Source organism: Epinephelus fuscoguttatus, linkage group LG11 (assembly GCF_011397635.1).
Source record: "Epinephelus fuscoguttatus linkage group LG11, E.fuscoguttatus.final_Chr_v1".
Taxonomy (NCBI): domain Eukaryota; kingdom Metazoa; phylum Chordata; class Actinopteri; order Perciformes; family Serranidae; genus Epinephelus; species Epinephelus fuscoguttatus.
The window spans coordinates 18873353-18888582 of NC_064762.1; the positions used below are offsets into that span (position 1 = coordinate 18873353).

A 15230-nucleotide genomic window follows, 5' to 3' on the forward strand; every position below is an offset into this window, starting at 1 on the left:
CGATGACATTTCTAGGTTGTGCTAGTTTTCTGAAAAAATATCTTGTGCACTTTTCATTTGCTTCTATATGTTGTAATCTGCTGCGTGTTAGCAAGCCACGGCTAGCTTCTGCGGAGGCGTTTAGCATTTCTCTTTTTAGCATAGTTATTTCATCGGCTACATCCCAGCCAGCATGAGATAATAAATGAAGACGCTGCAACTTAGCCTGCTGTTTTTTTAGCTTAAAGCGTTTCCTCTTTGCTGCTCTTTTACCTTCCTCTATGAAAAATGACTTAGCTCTACCTTTCACATCCTCCCACCATTCCCCAATGGAGTCAAAGGCGAATTGAAGAGAAGACCAGAGAGATAACTTTTTCTTAAATCTTCTAACCACCCCTTCATCTTGCAGTACAGAAACATTCAGCTTCCAAGAGCTTTTACCTCGTTCTGTCCCATTTTTTAAGACGAGAGAGCAGTTAAGAAGTGCATGATCAGAAAAGAAGACCGGCTTAACTGTGGCTTGGGAGACCTGCAAGCTCTTTGAGGTAAACAGAAAATCAATTCTTGAATGTGTTTTGCCATTGGACCATGTAAAACCAGGTGAGTTGGAGTTTATGGAACGGTATGTGTCTGTGAGGTTGAAATCCTGGATAAGATTATTCAAGGCAATGGAGCTAGAATCAAGTTTGACAGCAGTAGTAGATAAACGGTCTTCTTTTTCAACCAGACAATTAAAGTCTCCCCCCAGGATTACCTCTCTGCTACACAACAATAATGGCTGTATCTCTTTCATGGTCTCTAGACGCTCTTTAAGCTCAGCTGGACAATACACATTAATTATTCTCATATTAACGCTGAGGTATGAGACATCAACACACAAAATCCTCCCATCCCTGATGCGCTGCACCTTTTGCACAATAAAGTTAGGACCTTTAAAAAGAATCCCGATGCCAGATGACCTATTTTGGTTGTCACCAGACCACACTGATTGTCCATAAGTCCATCTTTCTTCAAATTCTCTATAATTATCTCTGTATGGGATATTACACTCTTGTACCATGAAGATGTTACTAGGCTCTGCTTGTAGGAAAGTAAAGACTGAAAGACATTTTAGGGGATCATTCAGCCCTCTGGTGTTGAGTGAAGCAACAGAGAGAGAAGTCATGAAGAGAAGAAAGTGGAATGCAGGGGTCAGGGGGCAGCTTAGCATGAGGAATTTATACAGGTTCAAGCTATTCAAGCACAGACTAGTTTTTGCTTCTTCCTTTTCTTCTTATCTTTTCGGGAGCCACCCATATGGGTGGTTGCAGAAAAAGCAGACAGAGCCTCGAGGTCTAGAAAGGGGGTAGAGGGGGGTGGGGCGTTGGACCATACCTCTACATCTGGGACGTTGATGGAAGGGGTCCCTGAGATCCCCTTGGGCCGTTTCAAAGGTGGTGTGCTCTCGTTGGACGAGGAGAGGATGGAAGAGCTTGCAGCACCACCTGGGGAGGGCAGGTCTTGGAGGCCTAGGTCTAGGAGGTCTCGAAGGTCTCTGCAGTCAGATGGTGTGGCACTGGGTGGGCGGCACTCCTCAGGGGCCGAGTCTGGTTGGCCGTGTGGCAGGTCCTCCTGGAGCTGCCGCATCACCTGGGAGACAGTCCTCTCTTGTTCAGTTACCAGCAGTCCCCGCTGGTTCGGATGTACCTCCTCAATGGGCTCGAATTCCCCAGGAAGACACCTGCCTGTCTGGGGCTCCAGTGTTGCCTGGCTTGGATAGACCACCTCCCCCTCATTCTCCTTGGCCCCCGGCTCCCCACTGAACTCCTCGCTCGTTATTTCATCAGACTCTGCCTGTCGGGGGAAGAGCACTGCCTGTAGGTCTTGGCGGATGGTTGACTCAGAGGTGGCATGGGTGTTGGTCGAAGCTAGGGTTGCCTGGGGTAGTTCCTGGCCATCGGTCGGTGCTGGTGGCACCCGGGTCTGAGGGGGTGGTTGCTCCTGACCTGCTGTCCCTGGCTGAGTCTTGTCAGTGGGGTCGGGTCCCTCCGGGGGTGGCCGCTCTTCTGCTGGTGGAAACTCAGTGTCATCTGTAGACGTGGGATGTCTAGCACGGTTGGCGTAAGACCGGGGGCAGCTTCGGAAAGTGTGGCTACTAGAGCTGCAGAGGTTGCACCTTGTTGGCTGGTCACAGTCTTTGGTGGTATGTTCAGTGCTTTGACAGTTCCTGCAGAATGTGACGTTGCAGTCGGCAGCCAGATGTCGAGTGGAGCCACACTTCCTGCAGGTCTTTGGTTGCCCTGCGTAGAAGACGTAGCCCCTGTTGGGCCCCAACTGGATGGTAGAAGGCAGGTGTTGAAGCCCCCCCGAGGCTCCATCTCTTCTGAGGCGTACATAGAAGCGCCTTGCTCCAGTTCGGACACCATCCTCATCCCTGAGTTCCATGCTCCGTATGACAGAGCAATGGAAGGACAGCCAGGTGCTGATGTCTTCTGTTGTCACTTTCTCAGAGTACATGAGAACTGTGACTGCCTTGGGTTCCCTCTCCGAGAGAGATGTCAAACCGATGTTGGCCAGTCTCAGATTGTTGACTTTCCTCTGCTCAAAGCGTTCAAGGCACTGTTCAAAGAGGAGAAATGTGGTGAAGATGACTTCAAAGGTCCTCTTTCCAGGCAGAGCAAACACGTAATCAAGTTGTTGGGGCGAAAAACCCAACTCTTTCTGGATCACCAGCCTGCTAAACTGCAATCTGTCCATCTCCAAGCCATTCTGCAATTCAAACCGGACAGCATTCCGTCTCGTGGTTGTAGGTACCACCATGGTGCAGAGTGTGGTGTCCTGCAAAGAACTTGTCACGTCCCTTACACCGCACGACTGTGACAAAATTCATAAACTAGCTGCAAGAGAGATATACCTGGGCGAACCACCTTCTTGATCATGGTATCTCCCCTGCCAGGTAAGTATGAGTTGTACACCTCACACACAGGGCACTGTCTGTCAACTTTTATTAATATTTACAAAACACTCTATTCAAGCAATTTTACTAGACAAGAGTCATCTTATGTGTGCTGATATCTTACTTATACAGTCTACGGCTGATATATATTATAACAGCGCTGGGACTTTTAACTACGCACGTATCACTCCGCCTTACAGGTGTTCTGAGCCCTTAATTATTTAACCGTTTATTAGCCGACATGAAGGGTCGTCGTAACAAACTTTGCACCGCAAAATTGAACATTTAACCACAAATAACATTTGAGTTAAACTTTGAATGGTCAGAAAATGACGAAGGGATGGGAAGAAGCCTGAACACTTCACTGCAAATATCCAGGTTTGCTCATTTAACATCAGAAGACGACGCGACGTGCTGACTAAACTGTTCCAACTCATCAGCATCAAACGTACTCATCCGAAGAGACGGTCAACAGACGTATTTCACTGGTTCAAAATAAATGGAAAAACACAAATGTTACCTACATGATACACAGCAGCTGGTCTGTGGTAAAGTGTGGGCGAGTTAACACAACGTAACAAGCTAGTGTGCAGAAATGTGTTTGTGTTGTTTGGCAACAGTACAGTCTATTTGTATTGGCGGAACCAACCACATAAATCTGTTGCCGCTTTTTACAGTTGATACATGCGCGTGTAAAAGTGTTGGCTGAAAGCAAAATGACACTCGAGATCGTGCTGTTGTACTGAATATCAGCACGGCTGCGATTCGGTTGTAATTAGGTTGTAAGGCCGTTAGCTGAAATACAACACAACGACACTCACTCTCATCGTTATATGCTTAGTTAAATAGTATCATGAGAGATGCGTCAAAAAAAAAAAAGTCTATCTACACTGCCGATTTATCTTACACATGTGTTCCATAGTACCTCGCCTTTCATTATTGTCATTGTACACCGTTATCAGGGGAGAGCGCGAACGCAGTCCCCCACTACCAGAAATTATGCAGTCGAGATTCCCACATTTGGGGAATTCGCAGAGGTCAGCTCAATCGGAGTGCAATGACTGAGCCTCGCCCTGGGTGAACCACCTTCTTGATCATGGTATCTCCCCTGCCAGGTAAGTATGAATTGTACACCTCACACACAGGGCACTCATTCACAGTCATACCACGATAACTCATGGTGCTGGCAATATATAGGCATGACCAAAACCACACACTATAAAGGCTCTGATAATCTACAGGACGTTCATATACAAGAAACACTTTTGTACTGAGACAGACAAATATTATTCACATTTTACTTGAGAAAAATCGGCACATATCCCATCATGCAATGCTGTATATCCATATTAAAAGCTGCCCTGACATCACCAGATTGTCCATTTATCTCCAATAAATGAATTAAAACCTGAGCGAGTTCACACCAGACAAAGCTAAATTAAACTGCAATCAAGTGTTGTTTGACCTGCATTTAAAAAAAAAAATCAGTGGAAAGAGTGAAAAACACGCTTGTCTCCTCACATTACAGACACTTTGACCTGCTGCTGGTGGGCAACGGACGTTCTGCTGCTGCCACCTGTTGGTCAGGAGTGTGAACAACGCCTAATTAAAAATATATCTGTAAGCTTCTGTGTTTGTAACTAATAGAAAGAAGAAAATAATATTACAAATAACGTGCAAACATATGAAAAGCATTTGCCTTTCATTTGACATATCAGCACAAACCAGACTGGGAAAACAGCAGCAGAAATTATGCAGAGTGGATATTCACGTTGGGGGAATGAATCTATTAATCTGACTGAACTGGCAGCTCATTGTCTCACTCAACAGGTACTGCTTCAATTCATTTTACAGTGAGATGTATATAACATTTACTCAAAACGAAAATTATAGACACTGCAGAAAAGTTAAAACCCGCCCAAAGTTACAAAGAAGTTCAACAAGTGTGTAAATTATGTCATAATGCATGATTATTAGGAATGTGCACCTGTTACAGGGGCTCAGTCAACATATAACCAATTTCCACATTACCATCATGAGAACAGCAAAACACTCCGAGAGCGCTGAACATGTTTGTATTTGACAATTTAGCGGGGGCACCTGACTCTGGAGGTACTGCAATACCAGATAATTGTGAGGAGTGGACAAAACAAGCCTCTATTCCATCTCCCTGTTCTGAAATAAACTATTTAATATATTAAATTGATGATAACAGATATTACACTTAACTTTAGCCAAACTGCCAGGTAGTGATAATTTGAATGGCTCAGCAGTAAAGAAGTGATTCACCACAGTTATTCTCATTGACCAATGAAACATCACTTCCAGGCTACAATACACTGAGACCATCAAAGCCACAAAAACATTACTTACACATCACTACATATACGTTTCAGGTATGTACTAAAGTTACCATAGCAATCTTTACATGATTATTACCATTTATGACGTGACATGGTATGAAAACAACTTTTATTAATATGTACACAACACTCCATTCAAGCAATTTTACTAGACAAGACTCATCTTATGTGTGCTGATATATTACTTACACAGTCCATGGCTGATTTTTATTATAACCGCGCTGGGACTTTTAACTACGCACATGTATCACTCCGCCTTACAGGTGTTCTGAGCCCTTAATTATTTAACCGTTTATTAGCCGACATGAAGGGTCGTCGTAACAAACTTTGCACCGCAAAATTGAACATTTAACCACAAATAGCATTTGAGTTAAACTTTGAATGGTCAGAAAATGACGAAGGGATGGGAAGAAGCCTGAACACTTCACTGCAAATATCCTGGTTTGCTCATTTAACATCAGAAGACGACGCGACGTGCTGACTAAACTGTTAACTCATCAGCATCAAACGTACTCATCCGAAGAGACGGTCAACAGACGTATTTCACTGGTTCAAAATAAATGGAAAAACACAAATGTTACCTACATGATATACAGCAGCTGGTCCTGTGGTAAAGTGTGTGAGTTTACACAGCTAACACAACGTAATGGCAATGGCCCAGTCTCGGACCAGTTGCTGAACGATTTGTGCTTGTTTGGCCACAAAATCATTAAAAACCAAACAAATTACAACATGTTGCCGCTTTTTACTGTTAATAAATGGCGCGTGTAAAGCAAAATGACACTCGAGATCGTGCTGTTGTACTGAATATCAGCACAGATGTGATTAAGCTGTAAGCACGAGGCTGTAAACTGAAATACAACTACACTCACTCTCGTGTTATAATGCTCAGTTTAATAATGACACAGAAGTTAATATTAAAACCTTGGACATAGTATACTACTATATTAAACACACATGATTTCTTTCTGCATCACATGTTTCTCATTATTTTTCCACAGTGTTATCAGGGGAGAGCGCGAACGCAGTCCCCCACTACCAGAAATTATGCAGTCGAGATTCCCGCATTTGGGGAATTCGCAGAGGTCAGCGCAATCGGAGTGCAATGACCGAGCCTCGCCCTGGGCGAACCACCTTCTTGATCATGGTATCTCCCCTGCCAGGTAAGTATGAGTTGTACACCTCACACACAGGGGCCTCACTCACGGTCATACGATGATAGGTGATGGTGCTGGCAATGTATGGCAATGACCAAAACCACACACTATAAAGGCTCTGATAATCTACAGGACGTTCATATACAAGAAACACTTTTGTACTAAGGCTGACAAAAATAACTAATATTTTACTTGAGAAAAATCGGCACATATCCCATCATGCAATGCTGTATATCCATATCAAAAGCTGCCCTAACATCACCAGATTATCCATTTATTTTATATTTAAAACCTAAGCGAGTTCACGCCAGACAAAGCTAAATTAATATGCAATCAACTATTGTTTGATCTGCATTTTAAAATCAATGGAAAGAGTGAAAAACATGTTTGTCTCCTCACATTACAGACACTTCCTGATTTACTTGTTTCGCATTCTGCTGGTGGACAACTGACGTTCTGCTGCTGCCACCTGTTGGTCTGGAGTGTGAACAACACTGTTTATTAAACATTTATCTACAAATGTGCTTCTCTGTGCCTAACTAACGGCAAGAAGAAAAAATTGATTATAAACAAAACGCTCAAACACATGTGGAGTATTTGCCTTACTTCTGATATGTCTGCAAAAAAACAGACTGGGAAAAAACAGCAGCAGAAATTATGCAGAGAGGATTTTCACTTTATGGGAATAATAATAAACCGACTGAAATGACAGCTCATTTCAAAACTAAAGTGTAATTAGGTTACACAACACAATAAGACGAGGTCCGGTTGAGCATCTACTGAGAAAGAAAAAATGTCTTTATGCTTTTCATGTGAAAATGAACTATGACCACAACACATCTCTTTTTGCAGTCATTCCGTGTCACTCAGCATTTACTGGTTCACTTTATTTTACAATGAGATCCACTTAAACCAAGAATTAAAGACACCGTAGAAAGTTCAAGCACACCAAAATTTGCAAACTACGCTCAACAGGTGTGCAAATTATGTCATAGTTGATATTTCAAATGACCTTGCACCTGAAAATTTAAGTTAATGTAGGCTATAATTCATATGCACGAGACAAAAAGACCAAGACGGACACACAAACTTCTATTACTTTCAACACATACAGGGGGGTGCACCGTTCCTGGAAGTACTGCAATACCAGGTCGATGCGTGGAGTGGACGGGGCAAGCCCCTTTTCCATCTCCCTGTTCCAAAAAGCAATTTAATATATGGTCCCCGGGTAGGGGACGTATCAGATATTAAACTGATAAGAACAGATACTACACTTGATCTTAGCCAAAAGGCCGAGAAGCGATGCTGACTAACGACTGAAGTGGGCGACTCCTTCTCCTCATTGTGACACTAACTCGCGGTTCAATATGATTTCTATGGCTACAAAAACACACCAACAAATTGTGAAAGCGCAGTTTGATGTCTTATGAATGATGGGCAACGGAAATATGCATCCGATCGCAGACTTTTATTACAAAACGCTACGGGAGTTTAACGTGGGTTCATGCTATTTCTGGTCACGTGATGTACTACTGCCCAATCAGCAATCAGTACGAACGGGTATGTTAAAATCATTTTTATAGCTTTAAAGAAGAACTGGTCGTTTAATCGCATAAAAATATAAGATTGAGATTAAGTACAACTCTTTATAATGACGGGATAATGACGGGGTTAAAAATGAACAAAATACACCTGCTTCTGAATATAAAGCTTCAACAATGATAAACTGAGCTGTGTCTCCCTCTGGTGACGGAAACAATACAGGACACTGTGCCCAGTCTGAAACTTCAGCCGCTCACATAGCATCTTTGAACATACACTTTACATTGTGCTTCAGTCGTCAACAACAACAACAACAACAACAACAACAATAATATTAATAATTACTTTTGAGGACACAGAGAAGGGTCCCTAGTATATCACACACAAAAACAATCATCCTATGTACAAGAATTCGATGTAATGAAAAAAATATATGTAAACAAAGACAAGAATTACCCAACACTACATTATATAATTTCATAGAAATTGACAAAATTCAATAAACTGCACCCACAAACAAGCAGGAGAGCCAGAGGCCCCACAGTTTAGATGAAGACCTGACTGAGTTCAGATCAGGGGTGGCCAAGGCCTGGATACTATTTTCTGAGACAGAGAGCCTGCACATATATTGACATAGAAGATTTCGCATTAAGGCAGGACAAGCAGGTACACTAACATTTACAAACATTTGGCTGACACTGCGCCATCGTGGAAGTTTAATGCCATCGTTATAGGCCACATTAAGTCTTGCTCTAGCGCCACAAGTGGGCAATATACAAAGAAGTGCAAAATGGTCTATAAAGAGAAACCTTCACATTAACTGAACACATGATAAATTTGCGAGCAAGCATAATAGCTTGTACATAAAACTGGCCAAGATATTTAATCTCACGACACACTTGAAGAGCAACACCAGATAAAAGAATTCAGGAAATACTAATTGTGTCTTCTTTAACGTTACTGTTAACAATCATAATGTTGCTCTTATTGGCATTATATTTGATGTCAAAGTCTGCACCATAGTTAGAGCAAATCTTCAACATCTGTTGTAAGCCAGCAATATATGTTTTTAATATTGGCAACGTATAGCTTATTAGAATCTGAACAAATGTATACGATCCAGCAAAACATCACAGGCGTACACCATCGATATTTGGACACCAACGAGACACCGAGGCATCAAACTGGCAGCAGAACTGTTTCAACTTCCGGTGTTTCAGTTTTCAGAATAAAAGTTGTACTGGCAACATGTAACGTCTTTACAGTAGTCCGGAAAAGTTGACTTTTTGAAGCAGCTTTTAAATGGTATTTTGTTTTTTAACTATATATATTAGCGACAACGGGCATGTAATGCTAAACTACGCAAATTACAACTGACTTTGACTATTTAAGCGAACTTCAACATGGCCGCTAACTTCAAACAACACCCCACACGCAGCAACAATTAACTTACGTAGCGTACTGTAACGTTATTTCTGAAACTGGACTCTTCATATTTAGCTTAATTTAGGAACTATAACGTAAGGTAAAGGGTAATGGGCCTAAAATTACATGCTTTCATCGAATAATAGTCGACCAACGTTAGTTAGAGATGAGTTACCTGAATTAACGTAGGTCCACGGTCACTGAAATAAAACTGCGTAACGCGACCCTCCCTTCAAGGGTAACATTCAGTTAACAAGCAACTTTAACCAACACTAACTGACATTAATCTTAATGCTTAAGGTTAAGTTAAAACTAATTTAAAGTCATATGTTAGTCTCAGAGTAACGGCCACCATTGCCACAAATACATCTCGCGCCTACAACTAACGGTGCCATTTGCAATTACAGCATTAGCAGGCCTAGCCTAACCGTTAGTGCCTTCAGTCCATAAAATGATGCGACTAACTAACGGCAACCGGTTATTTCATAACATTTCACAACAAAACATGTTAAGCCAAAAGACTAAAAAGAACACTATTAGAAAAAGCAGTCCAAAAACAGCTTTGGTTTAGGTATTAACTTACCCGAAATGGTCCTCGACTGCGAGGAGACGTGATTACCTGTCGCCGACAGCTGAATTGAAATGTCCCCCTCGTCCAATAGTGTTCTCTGCCTGCCACTGCGTACCGCTCCCTCCCCGTTGGGTGGTTCAGGTTAGGGCCGAGGGTTTGGGCAGGTCAAGGTGGAAGGTGGGGGGGGAGGGACACATTTTGGCGAAGAAACAGACTTCTGCACAACACCGAACGATAAACGTTACACAACAATGTTGTATACAAGTGACCAACAGGGGGCGGTGTTTACCTGTAAAGGTTTTCCGTGATACATTTGCTCAAAAAAAAAAATCAAGATAGTGATTGTTTACTGACAATTCAAATACATTTTAATCCAAGTCAGTTTGTTTGTTTGTTTTAAGTGGCTGCAGCAATGCAATAACTGCGACATACAATTACCGTACATAACCTTTTTTTCATGGATCATAGGTTTTCAGTTAGTCCTCTTTTATTCTGAAGAATTATAACCGGAAGTCTTCTTGGTTCTCATAGGAGGCAGTATTAATGGACGAGTATCAGACAGAAGAGGAGGTGAGTTTTGTGCTTTAAACTAGTTATTGCATGTATTTGTGTCACTTAGAAATAAAGCTAAGATATAACCACAAAAAATATCTTGTTTCTACGGTTTACTTTGTACCTGACACATAATCGTTTTGCCAGAAAGTACGTTAAAAGGCGAACAGACATGTCGGCTGGCGAGTTTAAACTAAACTGTTTTTATCTTTCACCAAACAGACTGCGTTTGTCGTCGATGAAGGGAGCAAAATTATAAAAGAGGTGAGCAACAAGACATGATTCCTGTAGGTTTATTCCCGAAGTTTATATTTAATCGGCTAATTTCTAGCTTGCAGCTTTTTAGCGGCCCGTCTGTTGCTAAGGGCACTAACGGTTGCTAGACAACGTTCATCTCTTTAATGTTGTACCTAGAATTTATACCAAACAGCGTATTTATATGAATGTCGTTTCCGTTTAATTTTATACTATATTTAGCTGGTTAAATTGCATTATATGATGTGGATTTCATATTATTCTAAGGTTATTAAAATGTGTTGCATCCTCTGTGATGATCAGCTCTTAATTTAACACCACTTTCCTGAAACTGTCTGTGTAGGCAGTAGAAGCAACTATAGGAGGAAATGCCTACCAGCACAGCAGAGTGAACCAGTGGACCACCAGTGTGGCGGAGCAGTGCCTCAGTCATCTCAGCAAGCTGGGGAAGCCTTTTAAATATATTGGTGCCCTGCTGCAGTGTAACAATAATATTCTGATGGTGGAAAAAAATGAACCTCAGGCACTCATGGGTGGGTGGCAGCAGTGGATTACAATAAGGAGCCATTTTGAAAGTGACACACCTTTAAAAAAAAAAAAAAAAGAGAGAGAAAAAAAGAATCCCTGTACTAAAATGAAAAATCACTAACCAAATGTCAAAAATATGCATGTTTCTTCAAGAGCACCTGCGTTTTTTCTTGAATATCAATTGATAAAGACGGTCCTCGAGCTCACTGCTATCTCGTTCTTCAAAATATTCTGATGGCTCTGGGCTCTGAAGATGATATTAACAGATAGTGTTTGTTTTTCTTTACAGTAACCTGTATCATCATGCAGAAAAATGGGGCAGATCTACAAACAGCCAGCACGTGCTTCTGGGATAACTCCACTGATGATAAAGTAGTAACGTTTTTAATGTATTAGAGTGGTCATGACTGTCAGTGTGCTTTTGATTGCTCAGCTTTCAGACGCTGGTGGTTACTGACTTTAAATATTAAATGTAGAGGTGACACTGTCACTGAACATAACATGTATTACACCCAACAGGAAGCTGTTTGGTGAGATGGGAGAACAAGTCCATGTACTGTATCGTCAGTGTTTTTGGGCTGGTCATCTGAACCAACTACAACATACCTAGGGTGTTTGAAATGTATTGGATTTTGTGTGTATTTGAGAACCTGCATGTTGTATTCAGTCACGTTGACTGTATTTGAAAACACTTTTCTGCTTTTATACTAAGTGCAATTGAATAAAACGATACTATGCTGGATATACTTTGCTTTATTTACATGAGACATGACAAGAATGCTACATGTACAGCTTTTATCTCATTAAGCAACACAAATTGCAAAGAACTCCCAACATATCAGGACCCACAACAACCTCATTTAACCACCGTAAACTACATTCACTCTGAAAGAATCAAAAATGTACATTAATCTCAAAGCATTTACAAATTTGAGACCGCAGCCCAGTAATAAGAAACGTGAAGACAAGGCACCATCTTGATTAGAATACGTTAGGATATTATTTGTAAGGAACAGAAACACATTTGTTTGGCTGTTTTTGTCCATAACTCCAGGTTTATAAAACAAAGGAAAAGGCAGCAAGTCTCACATTGTAGGCAAGGTATGGAAAGTTACGTAAGAAAAAAAACAACTACTTAAAATAATACGCTCTACATAAGGCAAAACATATTTGGCCAATGGTATAATTACTGTATGTGCAGGGAGAAGAAATGTGACAAATCAGTAGTCCATTTACATTAAGTTGTGTAAAATCCATGCAGTTCATTAAAATCCATTCATCCATGTCGTCAGATAATACACTATCAAACATCGTCACTTACCAGTGAAATAAATTAAACTCTTAAACAAGTGCAATTACAAAGCTGCTCTCAAAGGGAAGAATTGTCAAGAGGAGTGGTCAGAGATAAGTGGCACCTACTCCAGCTAAGGCTCTCTCTGGAGTTTTTTAAAACACGTCTGAGGCCAAAGAGAATTTGTCGACAGCCAACACTGCTATGGCACTTTAATTCCCTATTTATCACTCATGTCAGTGCTTGCAAGCCATAGTGTGAACCACCAGAGTCCACTTAAGGCTGCAGCATGTAGCTTCCTTTACTTCCTACTACCAGTATAATGTTAATCAGCTTTGGCCAGATACATATTCTCATTATTGTCAGACTATCAGAGAGCAGAAAGGAATGGCAAAAACAACACAGCGCAGGTAAAGAGACACAACAGTGGTTCAATGCAAAGCATTAAAAATAACATTGATGCAACAAAAAACAAAAAAAAATCCCAAATGGACATTAGCATTCCTCCCGATCATCTCTAACTAATAGGTTGTTAAGAAATGCTGGTCACGAGGAAAAAAGTTTACAAACTGGTAAAAATTGTACTCTTTTACACCTGTGTTTGTTTCCTTTGTTTTCAATGAGACTGAAAGAATAAACAATGAAGGAAAAAGTCTGAGTGGCTACATGCCCCAACTTTCAGTAAAAGTACAGTACATTCAGTAGACATGGAACTTTGCTTAAAAATATAGTTATGTACACTTACAGTATGTCATTTTTGTAATACCATTGCAAGTTATTTACACATACACATGATAGTTTGTTGTATTGTACTCTCATAGCTTCCAGCAGGGACACACAAGAGGTACAAGCTGGTCAGAAATCCCATCAGTCGCTGTCACTCTCATCCTGGTACTTGGTGGTTGCTTTGATAGCACGTCCGTTTTGTAAAGGCATGTCTTCATAATCACTCCTGTACAAAGACACAGAAAACATCAAATGGTTTATGCTGAATACTACACCGCAAACTGTAAGGTGTGAAAATCCATAAAATTAATTAAGTAAACAAATGCTTACCCGTATATTACTTCATCATCTGAGTCGTTCAGCATTGAGAAAGCAGGATTATCCTTCAACTGGGAGTCTGGGGAATGATACAAAACCAGTTACATTAATCTGTTGTCTTCATTACCTCCTATATTGAGACTGTGCTGTATTACCTACCGTAAAGTGCATTTTTGGAAGGGGAATACACAAACGCCAATGTGTACAGGTAAAAGTTGAGCAGACCGTAGAATGATAAGAATTCAGCTGGTATGTCTGAAGTTAAGGAATAATTTCTCACTATTTAAGACATCAACATGCTACCTCACATGGTATACTTCAAGGGGACATGTTATGCTCATTTTCAGGTCAGCTCAGACTGGTCAGCGTTTCCAGGTCATCCAAATCTCCTCATTTACACAGGAGTCGAAGGCCGCACTGGGCAATGATGTCACACCTGAGTTGCCCGCGTTCTAATACCACAAGTAACACAAAACCAGTTCTAGCCAGGTTAACCACTGTTAGCAATACCAGTTATTTTACATATACAAACACCACAGCAACATGCTCACAGCCAGAAATTAGACTGTGCTGTGTGTACAACCGTTCTTATGAGAGCAGCAGCCATATTGGATTTCGAGGTCAGGGTTGGAGTCAGAAATCTGACTTCAGGGGGCTTTCCAGTTGAAATTTCTGACTGAAAACATGGACCAACCAAGATTACATGCTTCCCTGATGTTAGCATGTAGCTACATCTAACAATGTAGGCTACGTTATGTAAACACTTTCAGTGATGTGCTTGGAGCAGATGACCATATAAAAGAAATCCTATGATGTCATACTGTAACCACAGTATAAAAGCTGTGTTCAGAGCAGTCTGAAGCCTGAGTTTTTTACTCACTGAAATTACTTCTACAAATGCTACCTCATTGGATAAACTTTGGCCATATTTAATATGAACATCCTTCAATGTAACACTGTGTTTAAGACACAAAATACGGTAAAGCATAATAGGCCCCCTTTCAATGAAATCATGCTCGAAATGAAACACCATTAGAAAGGATATAGTTTTGATAATGAGTAGACAGTTCAGCAACAAAGTTGTCTTGAAGAGCCTTGGCACCAAACCTCAGGTAGAGAATGACCATGCTGGTGGAGAAAAAGCAACAAGAACGACAGGATCATATTAACCACAAAGGGCTTTGTCAAAAAAACAGAGCAGTTCTTTTCTTAAAAACACACCTTATTACAAGAACCACGAATGTCAGCGCTGTCAAAAACCTGAGCCGGAGATCTAGAGGTTGAAAACACACATCACATTAATGTTACCACGGTAAAAGAAACTGAACTGAATCAAATAAAGAGGTGTGGTATGTTGTGATACCTGAGTAAGGCATGTTCTTGAGTTCAGAACAAGCTCTGACAACCAGGAAGATCAGGTAGAGGATGTAGAGGGCAACTACAATCAGGAAGAAGATTTTCATGCCCTGGAGAAATAACATGAGACTTTATTAAACTGCTGGGCAAATAAAGACACAAACACTGAGTTTACTTAATATAACAGCACTATTCAACCACCTTTGCCCCAATCTGTATCATTAAAAGGTAA

The 15230-nt window shown here is 41.0% G+C and overlaps 2 protein-coding genes, 3 non-coding genes and 1 pseudogene across 10 annotated transcripts in view; 1 reads left to right on the forward strand and 5 right to left on the reverse strand.

Annotated features, from left to right (window-relative positions):
* tmem181 (transmembrane protein 181) overlaps nt 1-15230 on the reverse strand; it is a 36005-nt gene that overhangs the window by 12843 nt on the left and 7932 nt on the right. For 2 of the 5 annotated variants that reach the window (XM_049589855.1, XM_049589860.1), the window contains exons 12-17: nt 15006-15108; nt 14864-14915; nt 14688-14770; nt 13802-13891; nt 13655-13721; nt 12043-13550 (exon numbers count right to left, since the gene is read on the reverse strand). In XM_049589855.1, the coding sequence (XP_049445812.1) occupies nt 13466-13550; nt 13655-13721; nt 13802-13891; nt 14688-14770; nt 14864-14915; nt 15006-15108 (480 nt within the window). In that variant the 3' untranslated portion in view covers nt 12043-13465. Of the gene's footprint in view, nt 1-12042; nt 13551-13654; nt 13722-13801; nt 13892-14687; nt 14771-14863; nt 14916-15005; nt 15109-15230 lie in introns of those variants that run through there. The other 3 variants (XM_049589856.1, XM_049589857.1, XM_049589858.1) reach the window with 3 other exon arrangements.
* LOC125897663 (U1 spliceosomal RNA) lies at nt 3874-4037 on the reverse strand. Its single transcript, XR_007450464.1, has one exon. It is a non-coding gene; the product is annotated as a U1 spliceosomal RNA (small nuclear RNA).
* Nucleotides 5004-5168, reverse strand: LOC125897662 (U2 spliceosomal RNA; annotated as a pseudogene).
* LOC125897653 (U1 spliceosomal RNA) lies at nt 6285-6448 on the reverse strand. Its single transcript, XR_007450459.1, has one exon. It is a non-coding gene; the product is annotated as a U1 spliceosomal RNA (small nuclear RNA).
* Nucleotides 7548-7738, reverse strand: LOC125897657 (U2 spliceosomal RNA). Its single transcript, XR_007450462.1, has one exon. It is a non-coding gene; the product is annotated as a U2 spliceosomal RNA (small nuclear RNA).
* LOC125896902 (dynein light chain Tctex-type 1-like) lies at nt 10457-11981 on the forward strand. Of its 2 annotated transcripts, none has more exons than XM_049589864.1 (4): nt 10457-10542; nt 10747-10788; nt 11123-11246; nt 11597-11981. In XM_049589864.1, exons 1-4 carry the CDS (start codon nt 10516-10518, stop codon nt 11701-11703), a joined length of 300 nt encoding a protein of 99 aa, XP_049445821.1. In that variant the 5' UTR covers nt 10457-10515; the 3' UTR covers nt 11704-11981. The 2 variants fall into 2 exon arrangements, with proteins under 2 accessions (XP_049445821.1, XP_049445820.1); XM_049589863.1 differs by having other exon boundaries at nt 11123-11312; nt 11597-11974.